Here is a 12660-nt window from a genome sequence, read left to right as displayed (position 1 = left end):
TTTTTCTTTATGAATCTACTGTGTTTATTAGTATGGTAGGACATATGTCATTAACTTCTATAATTATGAAAAGTCATCCTTCTCCCATCTCAGCTCCCTGAAAAAGAGTAGCACTCCATAGATATAAAATAGCCAGACCAATTTTAACAGAAATGGTTGTTTAAATTTTCCTAATCTCCTTTGAAGGGTAAGCATTTGGGGAATCTCTTTTGCTAACTGTTTTCAACAAACATATCAAAACAACCTACCACACTATCTACACTTTTAAAAGCTACAAAATCTACCCCTATCCATTAAGCAGGTTTACTTTTATGATCCAATTCCCCAGAGGAAGGCCTTGGACACTTCTGTGGCAATAGCTAAGAGATTGCAAGAGTCAGATGTTATAGTTTGATAATCATTCCACAAACCCATGCTCCATTAAACTAGATCCAACAGAGAATTCTCAGCTCACAAAACCTGTAGACGAGGCAATGTCTTCTGTGAAACATTCTCCAAGGACACAGTTTCATATAAAGATGCTCATCAACATTTGAAAAATATATTTTTTTTAAAACCCTTACCAGTAGGACTCAAGAAACAGCTGGTCTTCTGATCAATTTCTAGCTAACTGCGCAGATGGAAAGACCCAGGTTTAGGGCTTGACTTGGATACTAGCTGAGTGAAGCTAGGCACTTTCTTTAACCCTTCCAGACCTTAATTCCCTTCTTTGTGAAGTGAGAAGGAAAGAGATGACATGTAAGTTCTCTTTCGAATATATAATTTTGTATATCTTACTTTGTGATAGTGATATTTGTAAGCACTGTAGAGTTCACAAGCACTCTCACCAACAGTCTCACATGACCCTCACAACTGGTTTTCATAGGTAGGTGGGGGAGTTATCACGACTTATTTTTCCCAATAATTGTGCTGCTTTTGATATCCAGCAGGATTCACTAGAGACAGTAGGATCTAAAGCACCATCCAGAAAGAGTTAGTTTTCAGGAGTCATAATGAGTACTTGGTAAAAAAATTTATTCCTACTTTAGTCCATCATCATGAACCCTTCAAATCCCTACTTAAAAGAAAAATCTTTAAAAAGAAAGAAAAAATGTCATGCTATATGCTTCTGGTGATGCAGTCCACAATTGAGGAAAATCATGTTGATTTTAGGCTGAAAATAAAATGTAATTGCCACTTGATAATTATCTTTTAAGTGAGGATGAATTTCCTTGAGCTATTTCAAATTTTAAAACAGCATCGGGACGTAGGTAAAATTGGTTTTTATTTTTTATCTTTGGAGCTTACATTTGCAAAGTATTTTTATATAAGTTGGAAATTAACAGGTAAAATAATTTACCAAAAGGAGACTCTCATTACCAAAAAGAAATATTCTGAATCCAGAGAGGAATTCTGAGTATCTCTGATGTCTTTTCAGCTCCATTACTTCAGGAAAACACAAAAACAATTTCTCAGAAATACGTCTAACACTTTACAGTTAATAAAATACAACAGATGTGATATTATTTCATCGTTGCACAATCCTGTAAGGTAGGCAAAGTCATCCCAACCAAGCTCCCAATTAGTTTTCATCTCAGATTTTCAGGGACTTTTCTGAATAATTGAAATTCACAGGTTATGACTCATTTTAACCATTATATCTAACCTATTTCTGACCTCGTTCCTCATCAAAATCATTATGAGAGATGAGAAATAGAAATATTGCACCATTTGTATGTTCATTTTCCTTCTCTCTCCCTACCCACTACCCACACCTCTTCTGGAAGTACAAAGAAGCAGGAAGACAGCTAAAGGTTGGGGAAAACAGAAAGGAAGGAGGAGAGACGAGATGCTTCAATAATCTAAACAGGTAGTTACCAGCTAGCTGTACAATGTTATAAATAATTAAGTGCATATTTGAAACAGAGCATATTATAAAAACTTGATTTTACAACATTTTGTCAGTCTTGAGTTTTCATTCATAACAACCGTTTGTATTGCCATTGTAATCCATAATTAAGAATCTGAAACAATGCAAAGCGCAATAAGACATGCTTTTGTCTTGATGTAGATGTATTCTATTCTATTCTTTTTATTGACAGTTAATAATTCACATATAGCATAAGGAAGAATTCTCAAGCAGAATTCTTAACTAACCAGAGCAGTTCCCTCCCTGTCCAGGCAAAAAAGAGAAGTTTGATACATATCTAGTATCAGAATATTCTATTTATAGAATTTTATATTCTAATTTTTGGGGAGATGTGTCTTTTCAGAATGCAAGGTCCCAAAGGCTCTGATAGTGCTAAGTCTGTTTTTTTCAAAGTTTTTATTTTCCAATTAGAAACACTGCCTTCAAATACGTTTGGAAGTTGAACTAATTTTAATTTTCTCTTCAAAAAAGAGGAAAACTGAGCGCCTTCCACTAGTTCATTAATCCTTTGACCTTTGCAAAGCCGTGAGTTATTGAATATATATCTAATGAAAAGTAATTTCCACGTTGTACCTAGAATCTAGCAATTTTACAATGGGTATAACTTTGAATAGAAATGAAACAATCTCCAAGCATGATACTGAGTTAATTAAGAAGAGGGAAAGTCTTCTGATGCCAACTGTCATTAAACCTAGAGAATACCTTGTTCATTAACATCTCATAAATTCACAGCTATAGCTTTCAAAATCAAATTAATCTTCTCTACCTCAAAAGAATTCAAAAACCTTAAACATGAGTGTCTAAAGTTACAGGACACCAGACACCACCTTTAAGTCTGATGTGATATCATTTCTTTAATCAATAAAAAACCAAGACAACATTCTAGTCTTTTACCCCAACCTCTCGGCAGCAAGCTTAAAGAATTTGAAAAGCAAACCTCTCATTCACTTCTCTATCCATAGATTCCTCTATCCATACAATTTATATGTGAGTGTCTCCAACAGCACCTGAGGAAGTGAGTTTGTGATAAACTCATACACATTTTAAAACAAACAAATCAATCAGAAGTTTACAAATACAGTGGCCTTTCACTTAAATATAAAGCCAAATAAGAAAGAGCAAGAGACTTTCACTACTTTTCAACTTTAAACTTTCTAATAATTACTAAGACCGCTTTTTATTTCAATGGAGAAATATAGTTGTTGAGCTACGATTATTTAGAATAAAATCCAAGCATAATCATACAAATTTTACGCATCTTTCACCTTTACCCGAGATCACCGAGTAGCAAAAAGAGAAAATAAAGATCCTTGTACTATTAATCCTTTAAAAAAAACTAAAATGATATAAAACTACTACAGTGTTTCCACTTCTCAGGCATTATATTTTTTATAAAAATATCATAAAAGGAACATCAATCTATTAAATTAAGCAGCTTGCAAATGGATTGTTCTGTAAGTTTAAAATTACTTGCATTAGAATCTCAAATGCCACCTTCACTACCCTGTGAGATGGCATTTTCTGAGGCACAATCATACACTAAACTGCCACATTAATTCAAGGCTGCCACAATATGAGTGAACCAAAATAGGGAACTTACCTTATTATAAATAAATGGCAAATTGCAGGCACTTTTCAGCTTGCAGCTATCTAGCATAGTTGATTAGAAATAAACAGAACATCTTTCACCCCAGTGAGAGAACTGCATACTCAGACCCGGCTTTCTTTACTGAATCCAGCAAGAGAGGCTGTTCCCCTGCGAGGGCGAGTCACAGCCTCTTCTCGGAGAGCACTTGCTGCTCTGAACTGCAGCGACTTAGAAGGAAAGTAAGAGGAACCCGTGATGTTTAAATACCGTTGCTTCACATTCACAGGATATGACTCAACTCTCTTTCAAACCAGGAGGAGTAGCATTCCCCTCGCAAAACAGTTAGATTACATAACAAACATCACATTTGGGGTCCTAAAATGTTTACAAACTAAAAATCAAGAACTTCACCTGCTAAATCAAACGTGCATTCTCAGTGATTAACCTCTTCCCCGGGGCAGAAACCGCAAATGAAAATGAGAATAATAGCATGGCACACGGAAAAACTATTCTGCTCGCTCTCTGCAGTGAATTAATTTAATATTATCAAATGTGTGTGAAGTCGCCAATGGCTCCCTGACAGAGACATAAAAAAGAGGCACTCTAAAGTCGCTAACATTCCCATGAGTGCAAAAACAGTGTGTAGAATAAAACTCTATTTTAACAAGCAAGAAGAGGTAATTCTGTACAACACAATAGAATCTCCTTCACAAAGTAGAGAATGGAAATAGATCTTTGTGGTTTGCTGTTGCTAATTCCCACAGCAATCCTGTCCTACGCTGTCATTACCTTGTGATGCTCCCTCTGCCTACCTCTCCAACTCTGAGCCTTCCTGTATCTGTTTTGTGAACATTTCTAAAGGAACATGACTAATGACACAACTCCTCTATTAATGTGGCAATTTTCTGTGCATTCTCCACCACCCGCTATCTCTTAACTCTGAGCTGTATGAAGTTTGATCACGCATTGAATTATTATATTTGGACACCTCAGTCAATGAATATTATAGACTTAGATCCTTGGAGAAAATTCTGCTACATAAATTCAATTGCCGTCACCATTATCAAGAAAAAAAGATGAAAAAAACATATGTTGATAATAGCACATAGACTGAAACTATCTAGACCAGGATGGTTCAACAGGAATATAAGGTGAGTCACATACGCAATGTTAAACATTTAGTAGTCACATTAAAAAAGTAAAAGGAAACATGTAAAACTAATTTTACTGTTTATGCCAATATATCTAAAATATTATAATTTCAACATGTAATCAATATAAAAATTTTTACTTATTTTACAAATTCTGTACTAGTCTTGGAGATCAGCTGTATGTTTTACATTTATACTACATTTTAATTCAACCTAGCAACATTTCAGTGCTCAACAGCCATCCATGGCTAGTGGCTACCATATTGGACAGCATAGGTCTAGAGTCTGAGGTTCATTCTTAGTCCTCAGGTTGCAGTTCATATGTTCTCTCTTCAGAGAGGTCTTCCCTTATCACCTTACCTAAAATGACCTCCCTCAATTACTTTCTACCTCATGATCCTGTTTATTTCCTTCATAGTGCATCACAGCCTGGAACTTTTTCTTTTATTCATTTGTTTAGTTATTTATAGTCTGTGGCCCCTAACAATAATGTAAGAGACCTGAAGGCAGAGAGCTTGTTGTAGTCAATATTTTATCCCCAACCCTAAGCATGGTGACCAGCACATAGCAGAATTTAATAGAGATTGTTTAATAAATGAATAAGCAAACTATGGAATTTATCCTATGGTTTGGCAAATAAAATATTAAGATATGTGTTTTAAGACTAGGTATCTACCACAGTATAGATATGATCCATCATATCGTTGAATTTTTAGAAAATATATTGAGTAACACTTTCCTGCATTGAAAAACTATCTTTTTCATACTGTTAATGATCTTCAGTCTATAACATGCTTTACTATCATATATGTATTATTTGTAACAACATACACATATAATAATACATATTATATGTAAACATATAAACAACATATAATAATACATATTATATGTAAACAACACACTTGATTTGTTACTCTAGCAAAGATTTGGAAAGACACAAGAATACTTTGGTCCTTATGACATAAAGCTGGATATCAATAGATGTCTATTTACTCCTACTCACAAAAAACATAAAATATTATCTATAAGACATTTGCAGAGGATATTGATATATTTGCTTGACTAGCTTATGTACCTCCTCCTTCTGGTATCATCATCCTGATTTTTATTTGGCAAGTTCTCCACTCCTCTCTCCCTCTCAATCCATGTGGTTTTGGTCCTGCTAACCGAGTCCCAGAAGTGGGCACATGACCCAGGCCTGACCACTCAGTGCATACTATCCACAGAGCTATAGTGAAAGGGTCAAGGATGGGCATGTGACCCAAGCTGGTCCAGTGAGAGCCAACTCCTCCACTTTTGCTGATATTGGGGAAAAAGTGGTTAAGTTTATAGAATGTAATCCTGGAACTGCAGGTTGACATATTTGCTATCACATAAGGAGAAGTTATCTGAAAATGAGGCCAACCAAGAGAAAAACAGTCAAAGATGTGAAAGGCACATTCCTAATAACACTACTGTAGTTCTTAGATCTGGCCATGCATTAAGTCACATCTGCCGTCTGCTGGAATGACGGATATACTAATGTTCACTGCAGAATTGTTTTTAACAGTGAAAAACTGGAAACTTTGCAATGGGCTATGAACTGCAGAAGGGTAAAATAAGTAATAAGTTAACCATATTAAGGAATATTATATAGATATTAAAAAGAACCAGTTATCTAGATACACTGTCATGCAAAGCTCCCTAAAAGATGTTAAGTAGAAATAACATGTTGCAGAAAAATACATTATCCCAGTTATGGGTACATGGATTTTCATACGCAAATTCATAGAAAAGGACCTGGACAACTCACCTACTGTGGACAAGTAGTTATGTCTTTGAAAGAGATTTGAAATAAGAGAGTGATGGGGGACAAATAGATCCAATCATTCTGCTCAGTTTTTCACCTATTGTATAAACCTTTTAAAATAAAACGAATTCATGCATTCCTTAGGTAATTTTAAAAGAACATGTTACTCTTTGAAATAAAATAATTTGATATCTTATATCTCCATATTTTACTACATTATTCTTACTCTAAGTGGACTACTATTTATTTTTTTAAAATGATGAACAGAAACAAAAGTTCTCTTCTCTGTCCCACTTTCTTCATTCTTTACCAGCCCAAATTTATGTATTTTCTGATTTTTCAGTCTGGCTAAAGGATATGCCAAGATAGAGACAAAGACAGGACAGAGAGAGAGGAACAGAGATCCAACTACATTAGAATCTCCAGTGTACCTTCTAACATTGACCAAGGACTTTGATTTTTTTTCTCTTGGTCTCCTGAAAGCTCTTTTACTGCCTTCATAAAAATACAGCTTGAATTTCTTCAACTGTTAACATATCAACAGCCAAATGTTTATAATAATATGCTTTATATTAATTTAGTTAGTCTTGGATCAGAGTAAATAAACTTGCTTGTTATCAGCTCACTGAAAAACTTCTGGCCTCTGGATTGGTCACAATTGCTTTCCTAATTAACATAATATCTAATCCTTTTGTGCTCTAGTCCTCAAAAATCTTCGCATTATCTTGGTATGTTGATACCACCTCATGCTTTTGTATTCCCTTAGATTTCCACAGTATTCTCTCCTTAAAACTTACACAGCTAAGATGCTTCGAGGCTAAGGCAGGAGCTGGGGCCCTTTTGACCTTTAGTATAGCTAACTAGAATTGGAATTTATACAGTGCTGACAAGTTGATGAGTTTATCAAGCCATGAGTACTGCTCTATTTTATTCTCAAAATCCACTTATCCTAATAACTTAAACCTCCTACAGAGTCTGTTGAATTTCTCCTTCCATTCTCCTTGCCTCCACTTAAAATCTTAACATTATGCCAAATTTGCTTCAGATTTTCCGGAAGAAATAAAACATGACAGATACAATTGAAGCCTCCAGATGCCCCTGTCTATACCACCACTTTTCTTTCTCTCCAAAGGTAAATACTCTCCAAGGTTATCTTTTATCATTCCCATATATCTTTTTATACTTTTAGTAGATATATGTGTACCCATAAACAAGATACTGATGCACGTCTTAAGCTTTATAAAATGGTATCCCACTATATGGATCCCTTAATTTTTTTTTTTTTTTGCTTAACATTATCTTCTTGAGATTTACATGTAGTTCTACATAATTTATTCTTTTTCACTGCTGTATAGCATTTCAATTCAATTATCCATTCTCCTGTTGGTGGACATTTAGGTTATATCTAATTTATTGCTGTTACTAAACTACTCTAATTCTTGTATACGTGAAAGAATTTCTCTAAAGATGGATACCTAGGAATGGAATTATAGGGTCATAGGACATGCATAGCTTCGCCTTTACCAGAAATTGCCAAACCACATCCTAACATAATTAGAGTAATTTACAATTCAAGCAGCAGTGTATGAGAGTTTTTGTTGCACTAGATTCTGGCAAACAATCTCCACAGTATTGCTGTTCCAGACTCTGAAACATCAAGAATCTTGATATTCAGACTGAAGTTTTTGCCATGTAATTGTTTCAGAATCTGAATGTCTTAATTTTGGTTTCCCTGATTATTACTGAAGTTGAGCATCTTATCTTATTATTATTGGCCTTTTTACTACTAGGTTGTTTGTGTTTCCCTTCTTATTTGGGGGAGGTCTTTATATGTTGCAATTCTACTCCTTCATCAGTTGTATGAGTTATAGTTATCACCCTTCAGTGAGTGGTTTGTTTTATCATTGTTTATGATATTTTTTCTGTTGTTTATCATTTTAAAATTTATGGTTTGTTTTTTAATTTAAAAGTTTATTTTTTCAGTTATTTATCTATATTAATGACTCAAAAATATGGTGAAAATTAAGTGGTCCTCAGTCATTATTCCTGAAGCATCCCCAACAATAATGTCAGATTGCATATCTAAAGAGGAACTGAGAAGAATTCCTATTTCCAACGAGCAGTTCAGTTCATCATTTAATGAGCACCTGCTATGAGCCTTGTACAGATAGAGGGAAGAAACACGAAGCAGTCCACACAATTAATAAATGTACAGTCTAACTCAAGAAGACAACTTGGAAGCAGCTGATGATGGTGACGATGAAATGGAGAATAATCGTGCCAGAGATTGTGCCAGTTCATTATTTAATTCAACAGTAGTCTAAATAAGGTAGAGTAAATGTTATTGTAAGAGATATACACAAGATACTACGGAAGCAGAGAGAAGAGAATATGTTACTACCCTGTACTCTGAAGATCATTCAAAATATAAAGTGGTAAATTTGAGGTATTATGGACCTATGAGATACAGTACAACCTACAACTGACATTTCTATTTTCTCAAGCAGATCTATTTTCCAAAATAGATCACTCATAAATTAATCCTAATTTATTTAGAAGATTAATAAGAATTAAAGGGCAGGCTATTCATTTGAAAAAAAATGCTTCCTTGGGAAGCAAATTCATTTTTATAATCAGTGATCCAATTACATACTGACATTTTCTCCATTCATTACAGGCAAAGTTAAAAAAAAAAAAAGCCAATTGTTCTTGGAAATCATGACAAATGGCACATCTTCCTCTATCAGATTATTAACAATTTATTAACACTGAAGTTAAAAATAAGCTCTTATTCCTTAAAGAAAGTCTATGGGAAATATATTTGTAAACCAACCATCCAAATTTATCTCTTTTGTAAGTACAACATTCACATTCTGTTTCTCCCAGGGTAGGTAACAGCTATAGCTTTTAAAAGTATAGTTGGGGTCAACCTGGTGGCATAGTGCTGAAGTTCATCGCTCGCTCCACTTAGGTGGCCCAAGGTTCATGGGTTCGGATCCCAGGCATGGACATACACACCACTCATCAAGCCATGCTGTGGCAGCGTCCCACATACAAAAAATAGAGGAAGATTGGCACAGATGTTAGCTCAGTGACAATCTTCCTCAAGCGAAAGAGGAAGACTGGCAACAGATGTTAACTCAGGGCTAGTCTTCCTCACCAAAAAAAAAAGTATAGCATATGACAGTACTAAATAATCTTCACCCAGGAGGAAGAAAACACTCTTGAGCTAGAAATAGAGAAGGGTGGCCAGCAGCATCACATATTTCCTGAGGAAAGATTAAGAGTATCCCACTTCCTTGAAGTTATGAGACCTACACTTCAGTCTTCATATCACTGTAACCCTCTAGGACTTACAAACTAAAATGTATTTTCAATATTTGGGGTGACAGTGAAATGAATCTGGAATTGAGAAAATAAGACTGCCATATGAGAATTAAACTTTGAAATAAAAATATAGTAGGTCAGAGTGTATAAATAAAGGCAAGTTCAGTTGCCAGAATGACACAAACTCAAATGCCTGGAGGCATGTACCTTACCAGTAGGTAATGCAAATCAATGTCGTGGACCTGGTGGGGACCACAGTGAACTGAATGAAAGGCAGTACCCAAGCCTCATCTAAAGCGGACAGTCTGTCCAGATCTCTGGATTTTTCAAGAAAGGCTAGAGATCTAGGTGGTGATGTGAATACTCCTGATTTTTAAATCTTAGCCTCTATTTAGTACGAGACGAACAAAAGCTTTGGAAGGCCAGATGTGCCCCATGGCCAGCCAGTGATGGACCCCTAGGCATGGCAATAATCTGGTTTAACACACTGACTCTACTGATACGAAGACATGGTCCAGACAAGCAGTCTCAGAAGCGAGCACCGGCGGTGGCCATTTGAATGCTGGGAGAGGGTGCTGGGGCTGGTGGCATGGCTCTTTTTACTGTGGATCTGACTCTAATTCCATAAACGCTTGAGTCCAAGAACAAACTGCCCTTCTGATTCCACACTCACCAAGCTGGTTTCTAATTAGAATTTGGTATCCTGTCTACCTGCTTTCAGGGAGAAGTTGTTAGAAACTTGAGGGACTTGAGGAGCAACTCAGTATCTACATCTATCATTATAAATTAATAAATTGACAGCCTGGTTAGAGATGTGACCTGCTTACAGCCACAAAATGGGCTTGGTGGGCAGCCAGGCCCTAGCAGTTTCACTTCTCACTGTAAATGGAGACACTGGCATTCTGATCGTGAATATTAGTTGTAGGAGCTTCGTCAATATGAGCCCAGCCCTGGGAGACAGATGGGCTCTGGAACTGCTGACTAGTGTGCTTTCTGGGCCCACAAAGCTTCTGGCCAGATCATGGAAAGTGACAAATTCCCTAGGACTTGTGTTAGGGCCTGCATGGCCTCTTGAGAGCTTAAGTAATTTGTCTTCCAGCCTGGCTTACTTTCACTCTGGCCCATGGCCATTCCTTTCCAAGGATCCCTACCTGGTTCTCTGAAGGTCCAGAAATGACCTACAAGTGTGAGGTGAAGAACTGAAGATAAAACTCAACGAACAGGGGCAGAAAGCTCACAGAAATTAAAACATATATTTGTAATCATTGGTGCCAGAAGCAGACACTGTGCTATGTGCTTGCTGTAGAGCATCCCATTTAATCCTCAGAAACTCTGTAAAGTAGGTACTACTTTTGGCAATTATTGTATTTTACAACGGAGGAAACTGAGGCTTAAGGAGGTTAAGTAACTTGACGCATTTGCACAGCCAATCAGTAGCAGAGTTGGGATTAGAACCTGCACCCTCAAACACTGCACTGTGTTGTCTGTATATTTTATCTTACTTTTTTTTTTAACACCAAACATGCTTTGTGCACTTATTTATGTCAAGCACTGTTCTGACTACTCTACCAATATTAACTAATTTCTTCCTCCTAATAACCCTATGAAACAGGCTCTAAAAATATCCCTATTCTGATAAGGAAAATGAGGCAAAGGGAAGTTCAGTAACTTTCCCAGGATTATACAGCTAGTTGGTGGCATAGCCAGGATCCAAGCCCAGGCAGCCTGGCTCCAGAGTCCCTGTGCTCAGTCTCGGTCTTACTCTCACAATTTTCCCTAGGAAGAACTGATGGAGATCCCAGTTTTAAATATTAATTTCAGTACTACCGTAAGTACAATTTTTCAGGAGGATGGATAGAAACACAGGGAAGGAAATCTTTTATGTCATATCATTTCTCAATTAGAAAAACTGCAATTCTGCTTTTAAGAAATGTGGAGCAAGTAACCGCCATAAAATACTACAGGCCTGGATGCAATTATTCTTAGGAGATATATCTCAGGAGGGCGACAAATTGAAGTCTACATCTTTTTTTCCTCATTACGGCAGAGAGAATGAAAGGAATACTTTTTATTTCTGCATTTATAAATCCTGAGAGGTAAAGATTAGAACACTTCCGAGAAATCTAAGATGAAGCAAATATTCCAGAGTTTAATTTAAAGGTCATTTTCCCTTAGAAACTGAGCAAATTTAATTTCAGAATAAAAGTGCATTGAACATAAAGGAATTGATGTGGATATCTCCTACTTTAAACTAAACTTTCTGTTAAACTTAAAATGGAACTGTCAGATCCATAAACTGCTGACTTTTATTAAGAATAATACTTTGGCATTAATTTGGTAAAAATAACACCTTCTGACTCATATTGTAAATATGAAGGAAACTTTTCTACTTAAATAGTGAGGAAAGGCCTTTACTGGTTCCTATACCACTTAATCCAATTTAGACCCTCGCAGCCAGGGTCTAAAAAGTTAACTCAATCCTGAAGTCAGAAGGTCTCTTTAAGTCCTGGATCCTTTTTGTTCCCTTACAGTTTCTGCTGTTTGATTTAGTTCATGAAGGCTTTCTAAAAACTGTCATCTTGGGAGGTAGAGCACGCTATTGAAACATCTAAGCTGGCACTGAACAAAAAGGGATGTTACCTACAATCCTTTCTTTCTTTCAGCAGTCTGTTCTCCAATGCAGTCCAACCATCTTTGCTTAACACAATTTATATAGTCTGGTCATCAAAACATAGCTTACTGCCTTAGCGATCCTGCCTTCCTAGGCTTATACCTCACAGAATTCTCAGCACAGCCCACACTCAGGCTCCTCTCCCAGGGCCCCTGCTATTTTCATCTTCATATCTCTCTTCTCATTCTCTCCTGCCACTCCCATTCTTTCTTGCATTCCTCT

At 36.2% G+C, this 12660-nt stretch overlaps 1 protein-coding gene across 29 annotated transcripts in view; it reads right to left on the bottom strand.

Annotated features, from left to right (window-relative positions):
• Positions 1-12660, bottom strand: part of MCTP1 (multiple C2 and transmembrane domain containing 1) — a 500114-nt gene that overhangs the window by 327585 nt on the left and 159869 nt on the right. For 9 of the 29 annotated variants that reach the window (XM_070571422.1, XM_070571425.1, XM_070571428.1 and 6 more), the window contains exon 1: positions 3510-3793. The exons of 17 other annotated variants lie outside the window; for them this stretch is intronic. In XM_070571422.1, coding sequence (XP_070427523.1) covers positions 3510-3566 — 57 coding nt within the window. In that variant the 5' untranslated portion in view covers positions 3567-3793. Of the gene's footprint in view, positions 1-3509; positions 3964-12660 lie in introns of those variants that run through there. 3 more of the 29 variants (XM_070571427.1, XM_070571432.1, XM_070571434.1) reach the window with 3 other exon arrangements.

The sequence above is a fragment of the Equus przewalskii genome, chromosome 13, assembly GCF_037783145.1.
Source record: "Equus przewalskii isolate Varuska chromosome 13, EquPr2, whole genome shotgun sequence".
NCBI lineage: Eukaryota > Metazoa > Chordata > Mammalia > Perissodactyla > Equidae > Equus > Equus przewalskii.
Note: the sequence above shows the minus strand (reverse complement) of the source record. Positions and strands in the feature narration are given on the sequence as shown.